We start from the raw sequence: 18,562 nt of genomic DNA, 5'->3' as shown, positions 1-18,562 counted from the left end.
ATGTACGATCTAGATTTGGTAGCAATACAAGAGTCGCGGTGACCACATGCCGGAGTACTAGCATCGGGTAACTTTACGTACCTGCGAGGGCTCTCTAGGCACTGGATTTCTCGTAAGCAAAATCATCATACATTCAGTTAAGAGTTTCAAATATGTGAATGATAGGCCCTCTTACATTATCATTGAAGGTGAATGGTATAGATATGTATTTAATTATGTACCCTGTCCTACGGAGTATAAGGAAGAAAAAGCTAAAGATCTCTATTACGAAACATTAGAGCAGGTAATCGACCAGTTCGCGTCTTACGACACAAGAATAGTATTGGGTGCTTTCAATGCTAAAATAGGGAGGGAGAAAATGTTTAGGCCTACTATAGGGAAGAAAAACCTGCACGAAGCCAGCAATGATAACTGTATTAGGATCATAAATTTTACGGCGGCAAAAGCTTATAATTAAATCTACGTGTTTAAAGCACAATGATACACAGAGAGCAACGTGGGCATTGCCGAGCGGAACCAAATTAATCATTTTATCATTGAAAAAAGACCTCAACTAACGATCTCGACGTAAGGACTTATAGAGGGGCAGATAGCGACTCGGATCACTTGCTAGTAGTAGCCAAATTAAGAGCTAAATTATTAACGAATCAAAATAGTGAGCGAACAAACAAGGTAGAAAGCTACCAGATAGAAATTACTATCAGCTTTCAGGCACTTGAGAAAGCAAACACATCGCTGGAGATGAATGACGAACCAAATAGCTTATGGGGGGACCTCGAGAAAAAGGTAAAAGAGGCCCCGGACAAAGTACTTGGTAAAAAGAAAAAGCTAAAGAACGAAACCATGGTTTGACAAAGAGTGCAAACACTTGTTTGAAAGGCGCAAAAAAGCTAAATTAAATAGTTTACATAATAGAAGCGACAGAGGAGTAAAAGAGTATTCTAACGTGAGGAAACAGGTGGGCACGATCTACAGAAATAAGAAAAGGGAGTATCAAAAGAACCTCATTAGAAAAATAGAAACTAATAGTAAGGAAAATAACCCCCGCGAAATGTGCAGAGTAATAAACGCCATCAGAAAGGGTTTTAGGAGTAGAGCGCAATTGATGAAGAACGAAAACGGAGACCTCGTAACGAATGACAGCGAATTACTGTCGCTGTGAAAAAATTATTTTGATAAATTATTAAACGTGCATGAAAATAGTGAAGAATTAGGAGTTGAAATTTACACCGCTGAACTCCACATGGAGGAATCGAGCTACTAAGAAGTAGAGGCCGCGATTAAAAAACTTAAAAACAACTAAGCCGCGGGAAATAATTCTATACCAGCTGAGTTACTCAAATATAGGGGCGTCGAGCTCACTTTTAAAATCTATTAACTAGTATGTGCCATCTAGGAAAATGAAACAATATCCGAAAATTGGAAGAAATCTATCATTGTACCAAATTTGAAAAGGGGGGATAAGACAGACTAAAATAACTATAGGGGGTATCTCACTTTTAGCAACGTGCTATAAAGTTCTGTCAAACGTAATACAAGCTAGACTCACCCCATTCGCGGAAGATATAGTAGAAGATTGTCAGTGTGGATTCCGGTGCTATGTTTACCATAAGACAGCTGTTAGAGAAAAAGTGGAAATTTGGCGAAACCATACTCCAACTATTTATAGATTTAAAAAAGCGTACGACTTCATTAAGCAAAGCAAAATGTATCAAATTCTAGTACATCACATTGTACCAAAATAGTAAGAGTAATTCAAATAGGTTTAAACAGAAGCAAGGGAAAGGTCCGAGTAGGCGGTCATGTATCACAACCCATTTACGATACGCGATGGTTTATAACAAGGGGATAAGCTCTCTACGGTGCTCTTGAACTTAACGTTAGAGTATGTCGTTAGAAAAATGCAGGTTAGCGAGCTGGGCGCAACACTTAATAGAAAAACGCAAATACTAGGCTACGCAGATGATTTGGATATACTGGGGGACTATAGGGAAACAGTAGCAAGAAACGCGGAAATTCTCATAAAAGCGGCTAAGTATACAGGGTTAGAAGTGAGTGAATCAGAAACAAAGTACATGATTGTAGATAAACTAGGCATCTGCAGAGGGGAGGGAGATCTCAGAGTTGGGAATTTTACTTTCAAAATGGTTAGCGAATTCAGGTATCTGGGTACGACCATAAATGATAGATACGAGATTCATTTCGAAATAAATAAGAGACTCCATTCGGGTAATGCTTGCTTCTTGGACGCGAGTAATTTACTTAAGTCGAGGCTGTTGTCTAAAACCGTTAAAATAAGAATATACAGGACTATAATACTGCTAGTAGTTCTGTACAGGTGCGAAACGTGGGCTCTTACTAAGCAGGCGGAAAACCATTTTAGGGTATTTAAAAATAAAGTTTTGCGAAAAATATACGGGCCGAAGAAAGCTGAGGAAACCGGAGAATGGAGGAGACTGCACAATAATGTGTTACACAATCTGTACGCGTCACCAAATATTAACAGAATAATAAAATTATGCATATTGAGATGGGCAGGACACGTAGCGAGAATGGGAGACGATTGTACGGTAGCGCGTGTCATGAAGGGCAGGCTGATAGTAACGCGAGCTCTAGGTAGACCTAGACGCAGATGGGAGGACAACGTAAAAGCAGATCTAGAAGAAATAGGACGGGTGGGTATCGATCAGAGGGGTGCATCTTTTGTGGGTTTGACACAAGATAGAGCAAAAATATAAGCAAAAGTTCAGAAAATTTCAGTTTTTTATATGGTCATAACGTTGCGAGGAATAGACTTAGAGGTCTAAAATTTTTTTGTGATTTTTTGGGGCTGTACTGGACAATGATGTTGGGACAAACCATATATACGAAAGCCATAGTTACAATATATATATATATATATATATATTGTAACTATGTTTTCGTGCTAACTCAGTTATGGTGCAATCCCTCGCCCGTGGCTTAGAAAATAACCCGGTGGCGCCAATCGCTCCTCGTAAACGCCAGAGTATCGCGACTTTTTGTTTCTCGTCGCGACGGTTCTTTGCACGTGGTTTGCTCGGCTAGCTGCAGCCCCGAAAAACGGTAAGGTGAGGGGGCGGTTCGGGATAATAGAGACACGTAGTTTATTATCTGAAAGTATATATTCTCAGTAAATTCTTACAATTTATATTCGACTCGTACAACTTGCTGAGATAATCCGTGAACAAACTTCGACAAACAAATACCCGTACACGAAAGATATCCCGCGTAACTCGCGCGGGTCTCAAGGCTCGAGAAACAACCAGATCACACACACTTGCTCGCACTTTTTATCTCTCACTCACTCACACAATGATGTTGCACGCGAATTCCGCAAACGTCAAACGACTTATCCTAGAATTGCCCAACCACCTTACGCCTCGTGCGTGCAAGTGTCGGCGCCAAGTATTAACCTACGTTTTCACAAAATAACTCTACACTTCTATCATAAAAATCCTTAATTCTACACTTCGGTTATTACTCGAGGCAACACAATACTTCGATGGAACACAATACAAAGAGATAAAGGGATAAAAACTGCCATCCGGAGGTAACTAAGGAGTACGCGAGATAACCTTTTCGTTCGCAAAATCGAACGTGGAACTGCCGTTTACTTGCGAGACGGATACGACCGGATAAAACGGAAAACGATTTACTGACCTTGAATCCTTCTAGCTGGAACACCGGATGAGGTTGAAGTTAAGACACGTCCGTTCGGAAGCAGTCGGCACAGGCGAGTGCCGGCTCGAGGGCTCGCGGCCGCCGCTCTGCTCTCCCTAGCCGCCGTACCGTGCGCGCGCTGATTGGTCAACGCGTTGCGGCCCGACAGCCCGCTCGCTTGCAGCACTATCGGTTCGCGAGCCGTTGCCGAGTCGCGCGGTCGCGAATGCGTGCAGATAGCCTCGCGGACACGAAGTCGAAGTAGATAGACGCGAAATTCGAATTCTCGTAGCACACAGACAGCTTTTCACCCGCAGACAACCAAGATAACTCTTGACTGCGGAACCCGTAGTGACTCCCAATGCCCCGTCGTCAGGGTCCTTGAATCGGGCATCATCTGTCACTACGAACGCGAGACCCTGTAGTTTTTGTTCCTGGCGTTCGTGCGGGCGAGCTGCAATCACGCTCGTCCTGCTGCATCAGACGCAAACGTAGGTAGACCCCACGAAGGGCTCCGCCACCTGCATTGGCTGTCTTACGATGCGCGGGGCCGACTTGAACGCCCTGTTGAGGTGAAAGGTCGCTGCTGCCGCGCCAACGTTGCTCGTCGTCTTCTCGCATCTGTCATTCATGAGTCGGCAACGTGCGTTGTCCTTTTCGTCCGTCGCAGCCACTGCTCCTCTTTTATCATTCACTCAAAAAATAAACGACGCACTTAGACACGTTCACTCTCTCTTTCACACAGGTAGCCTTGAAACAGTCTACCCCGACCGCGTCGAACGTCGTTGTTACACGGCAAAATGCGTGTGTATATGGGACGTTTCACGTCAACCGGACCATCAGTGCACCCAAAATTTGGGTTAACCTAACAAGACGTTTGAGGTCTAAAAATGATCGTCTGGTCAAGGGCTTTTGAAAAAGTTCTGGCCTTTTCAAAAATCCAATGTGGCGCATAAAATATGGAGCCTGAAACCCACGTTTTCATAGCACATTCAACAAAAACAATAGTAAAAATGTTCTAATTTGTGAAATATTCCACCAAAAAGCATGTACAACTCATGATAGGACATATTATTGACAATGCTGACGGAATTCCAAAATCAAAAATGGCGGAATCAAAATGGTGGACATTATACCTCCACCAAACCCATTTTACCGCAACAAATGATTTTTGAACAGTTTAAAGTATCGATATGGCGGTTTTCAGGGTCACTGAATCTTATTTTAACCTCGACATTTCAAAATTCGAAATGGTGGATCCAAAATGGCGGACATTATACCACCACCAAACCAATTTTACCGCAACAAATGATTTTAGATCACTTTAAAGTATCGATATGAGGGTTTTCGGGGTCATTGAATATTAGCTTGACCTCGAAATTTCAAAATTTAAAATGGTGGATCCAAAATGGCGGACATTATACCGCCACTAAACCAATTTTACGGCAACAAATGATTTTAGATCAATTTAAAGTATCGATATGGGGGTGATGTGAGGTAAATGGTTATAAATGTATTATCGGAATCAGTATTTGTGCACATGAATCTTATATTTTTCAGGTCTAGTAGATTTAGAATTATCTGTCTGCGGTTTTTGCACTTACATTTTTCTATTGTTCTGTGTATATGTATATGCCTGCGTGGATGAAAAAAATATATAATTTAGCCAAATGAATCAATTTTTAATGACATTTTGTGCACTCTTATCAATTCTGGCTCCTCGTTCGTGGAGTTTTTACTGGTGATAAATGACTTTCGCCGATATCATAAATTACTCTGTCTCTAGGTTCATTGGCATTTGAGTAATGCATGATTTTCAACGTTTCATTATTCTCTGGGATAAATCCATGCCCCATTTGTATGTTTGTGACAGGTGGACAGTTTTTAAATCTCTTTATTAGGAATTGACGAGTTTGTTCCTGATCTTTTTTGATGTATAAGAAAAATGTTATATTGAATGATCGCCCATTAGCCCATGAATAAAGAGCTTTAACATCTAGAATTGCTTTATTTTTTGCAGCTTGTAAGCTCGCTCTTGTAGCTTCTCTCTTTACTATCGCTCCAACTCCATCGCAACTACCTTTTCCGTGTGCTGTTGCAAAACAGTGCCATTCAGCATCAACGCCAAAATCTCTCTTATGACTCATTAAACTACTCATTTGATAACGATTTTTAAAATACTGTTTAGCATTATCAGTAGCATATATTACCTTTTTTACTGTGGGACAAACCTTGCGAATTTTAGGTATAAGCTTTTGCTGCATTATTTATACTGCAGTGGCATCATGAGTAGTACAGTCGGACTTAGATACTGTACTGAAATGCTTTAGCTTGCCTTCAGATTTATAATAAACAACAGCAGGAAAAATTGTACTTTGATCATTATTAAAATGAAATGCCTATGCAGCATCCTGGGCTGTAAAAGCATAGTTCTCAGCAAAATCCAATTGAGCAAGAATCACTTCATCTGAAAGATTATTTTTCTTCCCAGAAATAAACTTTGATTGTTCCTTAGCGATGAAGTGATGAGGTATCAACTTTTCTAGGCTAGAACATAAAGTTTCAATAAATTCTTGCGATGTTAGGCATTGTTTTATCAAAGTGTATCTATCGGTTGATTGCCACGTGCTGAAGATGACTTGATCAATATTGTGCTCATCCATAATGTTCTCAACGTAATTAGAAAACTTTTGAATGTCCGGACAAAATTTGCATTCATTCTAATAACAACTTGGTTTGGGATCCTCACACAGAACGAAATTCAAACAATCTTTATAATTCTTCAGAATATTGTTTGAGATTTTTTCTATATTTACTGCGTCAATCATCGCCTTGAAATTTTGGTGTATCGTACATACACATACATTGTGTGTACCAGAGGATCCTGCAAAGACACAACATTTTGGTCTCAGTTCTGCAAACTTAGTAAGCCCAATCGGATGTTCAGGAAAATGTTCTTTAAATTGATTATGAAGGTTCTTAATATCAGTAAGTAATAATCTTTTCTGCACTTTTATTTTTTCACCATATAAATAAATACTGACGGTATCTTTTTTATTTGGCATAATTCTGCTGTTCAGATCATTTTCGTAAAAATCTTCAACTTTCTGAGTAGTTTCTGCAGGTAATGTTTTTCCACGTTTTGCAAAAGGAGAAGCCAAAACTCCATCTGATTCTCTTAACTGTTTTGCTTTACGAGCCATTCTGTGTGACACACCAAATTGGTTCATAATTTCACGTATTGCCCAGTGTTCGGGCAAAATAGTAAGAATACTGACACGTAATGGATCGTTCTCCGGCAGGGATTGGAATTTGTTTTTAAGTCCAGTTAAAATATCTGTAAGATCATCTTGCATAGGTGCATCCGTGTTTGAAACCGAAGGTGAGTCAGTCTCTGATTCAAAATCAACACTCATACTGACGTTTGGAGATGACAAATCATGTAGTTTGTAAAAGGATTTTCTACATGTATCACAAATCAGTAAAGATGTTGGATAATCAGGATAGACATCTTGAAATTATTTGGAGATCTTCCTAAGAGATTTGCTGTGTCCTGTATTAATATCAAATGGATTAACGCATCTATCGATACGATATTTTTTCGCAGGAGAAGACATTATTGTAGGATATGAGAAAGCACAACCAAAACAAAAAAAATGTTAGAAATAACAAAATTACGGCTAGTACAGTTGAACAAGGAGGATAAAGTAAGACTTACTCAACAACTGCCTTAAAAAGGATGTTGAAGAAGAAGTCGCCAATGTATCTATTAATGTACCTATCAACTATCCTAAAAATGACTGTCGGAGAAAAAGTCGCCTATGAATAAAGCCGCTGATGGACTTGCTCACAAACTATCCTGAAAAAGACTGTTGGAGAAAAAGTCGCCGATGAAGAAAGCATTCCTTGAAGAAAATATTCCTTTCTATGGGTTGCTAAACGTGGGAAGGGCTTGGGGGTGTAGGTAAAAAAGAGCAATGAAATAAATCACTTGAAAGCAATAAATTCCTTTGCCACAAAACAGTTTTATTTGCTGAAGTCTTTGCACAAGTTGTCATTGGACACGAGCCGTGTACTTGCAGCATTAGACTGTTGGAAGAGGGGCGAGGTACAGCGCTGGACCCGGCCTCCTTATGCGCCCTCCGCGACGCTACTTCACTTGTGGGTAATGTGCAGCCGCCTAGCGGCGCGCCGCGGTGATAAGCGCTGCAGCGTGCGTGGCGTGTTCGGCGGGTTGCGCGTTAGTAGGGGCTTTTCGCGAGAAAGCCTGCGGGTGGGTTATGACAAATATCCGCCAGTTTATATTGGCCATATTGAATTTTGAAATTTCGAGGTTAAAATAAGGTGCAGTGGCCCCAAAAACCCTCATATCGATACTTTAAAGTGATCTAAAATCATTTGTTGCGGCAAAATTGGTTTGGTGGTGGTATAATGTCCGCCATTTTGGATCCACCATTTCGAATTTTGAAATGTCGAGGTTAAAATAAGATTCAGTGACCCTGAAAACCCCCATATCGGTACTTTAAACTGTTCAAAAATCATTTGTTGCGGTAAAATGGGTTTGGTGGAGGTATAATGTCCACCATTTTGATTCCGCCATTTCGAATTTTGAAATGTCGAGGTTAAAATAAGATTCAGTGACCCTGAAAACCCCCATATCGGTACTTTAAACTGTTCAAAAATCATTTGTTGCGGTAAAATGGGTTTGGTGGAGGTATAATGTCCACCATTTTGATTCCGCCATTTTTGATTTTGGAATTCCGTCAGCATTGTCAATAATATGTCCTATCATGAGTTGTACATGCTTTTTGGTGGAATATTTCACAAATTAGAACATTTTTACTATTGTTTTTGTTGAATGTGCTATGAAAACGTGGGTTTCAGGCTCCATATTTTATGCGCCACATTGGATTTTTGAAAAGGCCAGAACTTTTTCAAAAGCCCTTGACCAGACGATCATTTTTAGACCTCAAACGTCTTGTTAGGTTAACCCAAATTTTGGGTGCACTGATGGTCCGGTTGACGTGAAACGTCCCATATACACACGCATTTTGCCGTGTAACAACGACGTTCGACGCGGTCGGGGTAGAGTGTTTCAAGGCTACCTGTGTGAATGAGAGAGTGAACGTGTCTAAGTGCGTCGTTTATTTTTTGAGTGAATGATAAAAGAGGAGCAGTGGCTGCGACGGACGAAAAGGACAACGCACGTCGCCGACTCATGAATGAGAGATGCGAGAAGACGACGAGCAACGTTGGCGCGGCAGCAGCGACCTTTCACCTCAACAGGGCGTTCAAGTCGGCCCCGCGCATCGTAAGACAGCCAATGCAGGTGGCGGAGCCCTTCGTGGGGTCTACCTACGTTTGCGTCTGATGCAGCAGGACGAGCGTGATTGCAGCTCGCCCGCACGAACGCCAGGAACAAAAACTACAGCGTCTCGCGTTCGTAGTGACAGATGTTGCCCGATTCAAGGGCCCTGACGACGGGGCATTGGGAGTCACTACGGGTTCCGCAGTCAAGAGTTATCTTGGTTGTCTGCGGGTGAAAAGCTGTCTGTGTGCTACGAGAATTCGAATTTCGCGTCTATCTACTTCGACATCGTGTCCGCGAGGCTATCTGCACGCATTCGCGACCGCGCGACTCGGCAACGGCTCGCGAACCGATAGTGCTGCAAGCGAGCGGGCGGGCTGTGAAGATGATTTTGATTAATATGCCTAGCATGTGTACCCATTAATAAAATATCACACAACGAGAACAATAATAGAATAACAAGAAGCAATAATAAGAATAACAACTTACCTCTTGATCTTAATGGAACACTTGACATAACAACTGTGGGTGGAATATGTTTGCACTTATGATATTGTCTTTCAAGCGTATTCAATACAATTTTAATGAGTATTTGGAGTGAATTAAACCATTGCTGTTGTTTATATTCATACTGTAAATAATAAATAAATATTTATAATTAGTAACTTTTCAGAAAATCTAAATTGGTTGACCTCTCAAAATTTAACTGCAATAATTTATTAATTAAAGTGTTTTTCCCTAAAAGTACATATAAAAGAGTAGGTTTACAAAAATTTCCAACCCTGAAGGTTCCTTATTGCATCCCCCAAATATTTCTAAAGCTTTTAAAATAGCCTAATACAATTTTGGTGATTTTTTTCTGAGCATTCTATTTCAGTGAAAAAGGCGCTCGACCTCTTAATTTCTTTGTTATTCAGCTAATTTCAATGTTTTTATCTGTTACTGTATGATTTAAAAAATACGCTTTACCTTTAAATATGTAAGCATCGAAATTTCAAGTTTTCTAGCTATCTACCATCTCCATCTCCTTATTTTTTAAACAAATTAGGTCTATCAGCCCTTATTTTTTTGAATTGGAAAAACCTTTCAAGGGGTCGGATACACCTTAAATTGTCAAAAAATGAAAAATCCAATTTTTTATTTATATTTTTTCCAAATGGTTTAAAAATGAATTAAACAATTTAATATATTCAGGTATAATGTAAAAAAGATAAAACAATGTTTATATGTACCATGTTATCAGGTACGACATTTCTTCGAAGGCCAAAATTCGGAATTTCCATTTTTCTGTGGTTTTAGAAAACAATATTATTTAAAGAAGTTGTCTGGATATTAACATAAAATTTGTTACTTTTTAAAGTGTTTAAACAATTTTTGTTGATTATTGTCTGAAAATTTTTTCAAATAATATTTTTTTGTAAATCCCCACATTCATCTGGAAACTATATGTGTTTGAAGCATATCTATTAGTATAAAAGTGTAAACAAAAAATTGGATTTTTCAGTTTTTGACAATTTAAGGTGTATCCCCTTAATTTATTTCTGTTTTATCCAATTTTATCAAGAAGCGCGGCTGCGCCCCGATGTCAAGTATAAGTTTTATACTGAAACGGTCCATGGATATTTAGTATGGAATCGCGTAAGATTCGTGACCCAGAGTTAGTAAAGGGGGAGAGATACACAATTGAAGAACAATAACAGACACGCGACCACTCCGCATTTGTCACTTTAGTGGACGCAAGCCATCATTACCCTCTGAAGTGGAAGACCCACTAGTAAGACACAAATGTATAGGGAAGATCTACTACGCATGTTTAGTAGTACATTAAGTACACTAATACACTAATTACACTTAGGCAAACCACCCAGTTTCAGACTAATATATGAGGATGGACATTTTCACTACTAATCTGTAGCTAGATAGGCTTACCCTTTTGAGTATTGTCATTACGCTGGCTTTCTTCGTATATATTCTTTTGTTCTGTTGCTAGAAGGTCAATAAGCGGTATACTTATAATAACGCACACTGCATCTTCTAATACTGTTCGATAGACACTAGCGACCCGCAGTGCACTTGTCCTATAAACTGTTGACAGCTTACGTGCATAAGACTCCACCAACATAGCGTCCGCTTATATTGGGGCACCGTATAACATAATTGATGTAGTTACACTGGCTAGGAGTAACCTTCGACCCTGCGTTGGCCCACTTACATTTAGCATTAGTCACGATAGTGCAGCACCGACTTTTGCTGCCTTATTGCTCGCCCTTTCGAGATGCTGCTTAAACGTTAGTCTGGCGTCTACGGTGATTTCTAGGTACTTAATCGTCGGCTGAGAGTCTATTTCGTGTCCGTCCACTGACAGCGTTATTGTCTTTATTTTCTTCATACTAAATATAAGGATAGCCTCTGTTTTATGGCTAGTAAACTTAAGTCCAGTCTGCTTTAGCCAATCGTTGATTATACCTACTGCCTCCTAGGCGATTTCCGTCACCTTTTTCTTCTGCTTTGCTACTACGACTACTGCAATGTCATCTGCAAACCCTACAACCGTTGCCCCTTTAGGTAGCTCTAGCCTAAGTACTCCATCGTATATATTGTTCCACAATAATGGGCCAACTGACCCTTGCGGGACCCCTCCGGTTACTTAATAGGTTTTAGTGCCACTCTCTGTGTCATACAAAGGGGATACAAAATTCTGTCTTTCAGGTAGTCAGACATAATCCTTCTTGTATATGCAGGTACTTGTTTTTTCGTAGTGCCTTGTGTATCTTGCCCCAGCTGGCTGAGTTAAACGCATTTTTAAACATCACATTCAGTGTAATAATAGCACAGTACTTCTTGGATCCTGCTTTTCATCTTTTTCCTTCTATTGCAGTTCTAGCGGTGTCGACTACTAAGCTTACGGTATCAAGAGTGGAGCGTTTTTTCCTGAAGCCGTATTGATATTCCGCTAGTCCTCGTGGTTTTTTAATGACTTGGTCCATTCTAAAGCCGAATATGCGCTCTAAAATCTTGCCCAGGGTGTCCAGCATGCAGAGTGATCTGTATGAGGCAGCTTCTCCAGGTGGCTTAACTCCTTTTAGTAGTAAAACCAGGTTTTTTTAAGTTCTTAGGAAACGTCCCTTTTTCAAGACATGAATTGTACAAGTCCACAAAGACATCAGGGCGTGCCTGTATAGGTTATTTCAATGCGATATTGGGTATGCTATTTAGGCCTGGAGCCTTGTTGTTCTCAATTCTTTTGCATGCAGCCAGTAGTTCCTCTGTGGAGAATGTTGAAATGATTTCGTCATTTGTCTCCGTTTTAAGAATAACTGTTACTCCCAGTTGAAGGGGAAACAGTGTGCTCACAATACGATCCAGCTATTCCGGGCTCTTAGGAGAGGGAATATAACCTCCCTTCATCTTCTTCATTACTACTTGGTACGGTCGCCCCAGGGATCTAGCTTAACCTCGTCCTGAAACTCTTTCAGGCACCGTCATTTAATTTCTTGGATTTTTTTCTTGAGTATCCATTTAGCATCCTTCATTTCTTTATTTAGGGCGTCTACTATTTCTCTACCACGACCAGTCTTGTAGTATTTCTTCCGGGCCCTCTGTTTCCGTCTTCTGGTTCAATGACACTCTTTGCGGGCCGCGTCAATTTCTTTATCCCACCAGTATACTGGCGGTCGTCTATTGTTGGGAGCCCTCCTTGGCATCGTTGCGTCGCAGGCTCGGGTAATATTTTCTAATACCTGCTCGACCTTATCATTCGGAGATCCAAACAGCTTTATTTCTTTTAGAGCTAGCAGGAATGTCTCCTTATCATAATCTTTTGTTTTCCAACCGACTTTTTTTGTCGTTGCCCTCTCGTTGGATCTCTGCTTTGATATTCTTATCTCCATTATCATCGCTTGATGGTCACTATTTGTGTAATGATCGCTTACCATCCACGATCTAATAAGGCTAACCAGGCAGCTGCTGACAAACGTGAGATCTATGATGGATCCTGCATCTCCTCTTTGAAATGTGCAAGAACATCCCTGGTTAACTAAGACCAAGTCAAGAAGGACGAATGCTTCTAATAGTGCTTGTCCTTTTTCGTTTGTGCTTTGGCTGCCACACTCTACTGCACAGGCGTTAAAATTGCCAGCTATCAGTACCAGTTTTCTTCCTACAGCATCCTGTACTATCCGGTTTAACAGTTGTCCAACTACTGTTCATATCCCACAATGGTTAGTCTAGGTCTCTGTATTGTTCACAGATGATGGCTATGTCGATTCCTGTCTCACGGACATACTGGTTCAGTAGGTCCATCGCAGTCGCGTAGTGATTCATATTAAACTGCACTATTTTAATTTTTTTCGTCTGTCGGTGGCTTCTACTTCAGCTCGGTAAACTGGGCATGCATAGCTACCAGCTGCGTGGTCACTCTTTTCACCTACCTTCTTTGCAGAGTACACAGTTTTTTTTATGTGGCGTAGGCAGAGCAAGCTCTGCACAAGTAGCCCTATGACACCGAATCCCCACAGGTACTATCGTTGAAGAATACTTCCGTGGGGCCCGTTAACTAGCCTTTTTTGGCTTCTCCTTTGAAGTTTGACATTGTCATACATCCTTCATCCACCAAGGTGATTAGAGGTTCAGGATCAAACTCGTCTTCTTCTTTGTCTTCTTTATTCTGCGTCATCCTGCCGTTTTCTTCGTGCAGCATCGTCTTGACATCCTTTGAACAGTCTCATTTTGATCTTTTTTCGCAGTATCCAGGGCACGCCTGAACACGCTGCAGCTGCCCAATCCAGCTATGTGCTCACAGCCTTTCTCTTTTGTGCCAGTCTCTTTGGAGAGGAAGCAACTTGGTTTGTTCTGGCATTGTGCACGACGATAATCAGCTCCCCCGCACTTGAAGCAAAGGTTTAATCTATCGCGTTCTGTGTCCAAAGCCTATACATCTGTAGTAACGCACTGCCTTCACTCTCTTTCTGATCCTGCAGCTTACAAGGCCCACACCAACATGTCCTATTTTAAGCAACTCGTCGGCCTGTCCTTTGGCTAAAATGACTATGGCCATCCTTAGACCACTCATATTGGGTTTAAGAAGGGTCACCTTCCTACTATCGTCCTGGTTTCCGAGTACCTTTCCTATTGCCGTTCTCACTTCATCAACTGTTGCCTCCGAATCTATGCCTTGTATTTTCAGGGTCTATTGTCGTTCTTTCTTTCTGACTTCTCTCAATCCTTGTACTACTTTCTCTACCTCCACCGTAAAAGCCTCCCTAATACACCCTCTTTCTAGTTTGAGAAAGATGTCTCCGCTTCTGGTTTATTTAACTCCCAGTACCGTCGTTCCACTGGTATCTGGGTTTACGTCCTTCCGTAGCTTTTCTAGGACTTGCGCGTACGTCTTGTTTTGTCCCACCTTCACTAGTAGCCCTTCGGGCTGCTCGCTCTTATTGGGCCTTCTTTTCTCTGCTGGCTGTGTTGCGCTGTAAGTGGTTCCCGGCATAGGGTTCTCACCGTTAATCCTTTTTTTCTCTGTTCGTTGTTTCTTTCTGACTTGCTTTCCTCGGTGGTATGCCACTTTTCGGCCTCTTAGCCTCTGCACTTGTAAGTACAGCATCTCTTATGAGCTGACCTTGTGTGCGTCTTTTCGCTTTCTCCTGTACCTCATGATAATATTCATAATATTCGACGCCATGTTCGTAAGCGTCTTTCTTATTATTTCCTTCCTCGTGCCTCTCCTCCAACTGGGTCACCAAATTTTTCAGTTTTCAAACCCGTTTTGCGATGCCTTTTATGCTCGTTGGTATGGACTGACAATTCACGATTATGTCATCTACTTCTTTTTCTAGCTTCGTTATGTGCTCGTAGATAACCTTATGTTGTGATAGTTAATGTTATCTGTGATGATGATGATAGGTAGTCTGAGGTGTCTATGCAGGGATGCAGGTATTTTGCATGTAAGGTTTCAGGTCAAAGATGTATATTTTTGAGATTATCTGTCTGCCGAAACGAACTCGTACACTAGTGGTGAAAGAACTTTTGTGACCGTGTATGGTCCCTTATACGGTTTCGCCAGTTTTGCTGCGAAGTTTTTTGACATGTCTGACAAGACTCGGTTACGCATTAAGACGGAATCGCCTACTTTGTAAGTAAGATTGCGGTGACTTTTGTCATAGTCGTTTGCTTGGCGATTGTGCGCGTTTTCCGAATTTTCTACGACCCAATTTCTAATCACTCTTAATCTATAGGGTCCTTCTGCCCACTGATCTACATTACTTCGTTCGATGATATCTGAATTTTCTATTTCTTGGCGCAGGAAGTGTATCGGTAACAACTCGCGTCCAAAATTTAGGAAGGCTGGAGTGACCTGCGTGGACGTATGTTTAGAGGTATTAAATGCGAAACGGAAGTCTAATATGTGGTTATCCGATTCTTGGTGATCTTGATCGATAAATGCCGTGATCATGGTTTTTAGTACGCGATTTACTCTTTCTACTGGTTTAGCTTGTGGGTGATAGGGTAGTGTGGTAGAATGTTTGATGTTAAGCTGCTTTGTGTATTCTATTAGAGTTTTATTAATGAATTTTGTGCCGTTGTCCGTTATGAGCACTCGTGGTGTTCCCCAGCGAGTTATTATTAAATCGTGTAAAGCGTCTTTAATTGATTTTCCGGTCGCATCTCTTAACGGTTGGATTTCTATCCATCGGGTGAATAAATCCCGTATTACTAACAGAGAGCGTTTTCCCTTTTTGCTACGTGGCAGCGAACCTACAATGTCGGCTGCTACAACGCTCCAAGGGTGTTCGATAATGCGTTGGCCTAGCATTCCCGGTAGTGCGAATTGCTCGGGTTTGACTTTTTGACGCACGTCGCATCGCTTAACGTAATTTACTATATTCTTATACATGCTTGGCCAAAAATAATATTTTGCTATGCGTGCATGTGTTTTGTCAATGCCTAAGTGGCCGCTCTGCGTGTCATTGTGTGCTTCGAACAGTACTCGGTCTCGGTCATTTGATTTTACTACGAGCTTCCAGATAGATTGATCACGTTTGATTGTATCAAGGGACGTATTTCGGTTTTGTGATACAAGATATCCCCGGCAATATGCCAATTATGATATTTCTTAGGATTTTTCCGTACTTCGTCGATTCTTCCTTTATACCAGTCATCGTTATCGTCGTTAAGAGTGTTAACCTCATCGAGTTGGTTTTCGTACATGCGCGATAACGCGTCGGGTACGTGGTGCATGGCCCCTTTTCATGTTCAATAACGACGTCGTATGCTGTTATCGACCAACAAACTAGCCTACCTACGGGTGTTTTTAACTGACTTTAGCCACTGCAGACTGCTGAAGTGTGTACCCTCTATATAACCTCGAAATTTTTCGATCGATCAGATAACCCCCAGACATTCCAACTCTGTGGTCGTGTAATTTTTCTCGGCGTCTATTATGGTTCGGCTTGCGTACGCGATAAATTGTTCTTTATCGTTTATGATTTGTTTTAAGACGCTACCTAGCTCTACGGTGCTTGCGTCGACTTATATGGTAAAAGGTTTTGTAAAATCGGGCCGCATTAATATAGGAGCTGTCATTAAACGTTCTTTTATGGTTTTGAATGCCGTTTGCTGTTCTGGTCCCCATTCCAACTTTTCATCCGTTTTTAGTAGACTGGAGATTGGCTGTATTAATGACGCGAAATTTTCAATAAATCTGCGGTAACATGATGTCATTCCGATGAATTTCCATATTTGTTTTAACGTTGTAGGTACGGGGTACTCGCGTATAGACACGTCTTTTTCGCTGTCGACTTGAAGTGCGTTTTTGTTTACTAGATAGCCAAGATATTTCACTTCGGATAGGCGAAATTTGCTTTTTTCTTTATTAATTGTTAGGTTAGCGCGTTTAAGTTTGTCGAAGACAACCTATAGCCATTTTAGGTGTTCGTCGAACGTTTCTGTGACGATGATTAAATCGTCAAGATATGAATAAACGTGAGGTTGTAATTCGGGTCCGATTAAGGAATCTACTAGGCATTGGAAGATGCCTGGTGAATTAGATAACATATATGGCAAACGTTAAAAGTGAAATAGTCCTTTTCCCGGTACTGCGAAGGCTGTAATTTCTCTGCTTTTCTTTTATAACGGAATTTGTAGGAAAGCCTGGCTGAGATCTATTGTAGAAATGTATCTCGCAACTCGGATTTTATCTAATATTTATCCCATTAGCGGTAGTGGATAGGCATCCTTTTTAACAATCGCATTAATTTTTCGCAAATCGAGGCAGAATCTGCGCGTGCCGTTAGCTATACGCGCCATGTGTACCGGTGATGATCAATCACTGTTTGAATGTTCGATGATGTCTTCGTGAAGCATTTTTTCAACTTCGTTAAATAAAATTGTTTCAATGGTCGGTAATATTGGATAAGGTCTTTGTTTAATTGCAGGGTGATTATTCACGTCAATAACGGCTTCTATTGGCGAAGTTTTCCCGAGTTTTCCGGATGATTCAGGTATTTCGTTATTTAGAAATTCTTTGAGAATTTTTTCTTCCAAGAGGCTGAGTTCACGTAAGCCGTAACACGCATCCGCCGTTTCCGACGTTTTTGCGAAACGTTTTTCGAAGGTATATTTATCGAACGGTTTTGAACCGAAGGTGTACGTGAAATTAGTGAAATCGGCAATTACGCCGAAACTGTGTAACGCGTCTATCCCTAAAATACAGTCTTGATCTAGACAGTCAAGAACTCGTGTTTCGATTACTCGTATTCTATCTAGGAATTTAATTGGTGTGTGTATAATTTCGCGTATCTCTTCTGTATAACCTAGCCGTGTCGTGACTCTACCGGTTACGTTCTTGTTCACTAATAGTGCGTTTTTCGTTGCTATTTTATGTATTTTTGGTCCTATGAACGTTTTACTTGCTCCGCTGTCTATCAGAGCTTTAAATTTATTGTCTGCTATGCTGACGGTAGAGTAAAGTAGGTTCGGGGATTTTAAAGGTAAGCTGTATAATTTATTCGTCGTGTAGATATCCTCGTGAATTAAATTGTCTCTAATTAATTTATAGCTTGAATTTTTTATTAGAAATTCAGGTTCTTCGCTTATGACTGTCTCCATGTCTTGTAGGTAATCCGAAAACGCAAATTGTTATCTCGAATTTCCGCGTTTTCTCGTTGATTATTTAAGATAACCGGAGTTTTATTTAAGATATCACAGATAGTCTTTGTCGCAACTTTTTTTGTCGCAGACTGCGTTTATTTTTGTCGGGTAGATATCCAAATTTTTGTTTAATTTGACCAGTGAGGCCTTTTCTGTTTTCCAAGCCGCATCGGCCTTATTTTGCGACTTTAGTCTGCGTTTTCCGTACATTCTGGACAATTTACTCTGAAATAACCTATTAATCCGCAGTTACTGCAAAATATTTCCGTTGGATTACATTTCGGCCAATTTATAAACCGTTTTTTGATTTTTCCGAATTTATAGCAAAACGCGCGTTTTGGGCCTTCGCATTCTCGCGAGAAATGAGAGTGGTTTAATATTGGCCTATCCTGCAGGTTTTGAAAATTTGTCGAGTTGTAACCA

The 18,562-nt window shown here is 40.7% G+C and overlaps 1 protein-coding gene across 16 annotated transcripts in view; it reads right to left on the bottom strand.

Moving 5' to 3' along the window:
• LOC100680429 (protein unc-79 homolog) overlaps nt 1-18,562 on the bottom strand; it is a 2,400,004-nt gene that overhangs the window by 1,035,554 nt on the left and 1,345,888 nt on the right. For all 16 annotated transcript variants that reach the window (XR_004345182.1, XR_004345183.1, XR_004345184.1 and 13 more), the window contains one exon: nt 9,479-9,620. Coding sequence is in view for 13 of the 16 variants with exons in the window: in XM_031923950.1 (XP_031779810.1) it covers nt 9,479-9,620 (142 nt within the window). In the remaining 3 variants the exon portion in view is untranslated. The remainder of the gene's footprint in view (nt 1-9,478; nt 9,621-18,562) is intronic.

The sequence above is a fragment of the Nasonia vitripennis genome, assembly GCF_009193385.2.
Source record: "Nasonia vitripennis strain AsymCx chromosome 2 unlocalized genomic scaffold, Nvit_psr_1.1 chr2_random0002, whole genome shotgun sequence".
In the NCBI taxonomy this organism is placed as follows: domain Eukaryota; kingdom Metazoa; phylum Arthropoda; class Insecta; order Hymenoptera; family Pteromalidae; genus Nasonia; species Nasonia vitripennis.
Note: the sequence above shows the minus strand (reverse complement) of the source record. Positions and strands in the feature narration are given on the sequence as shown.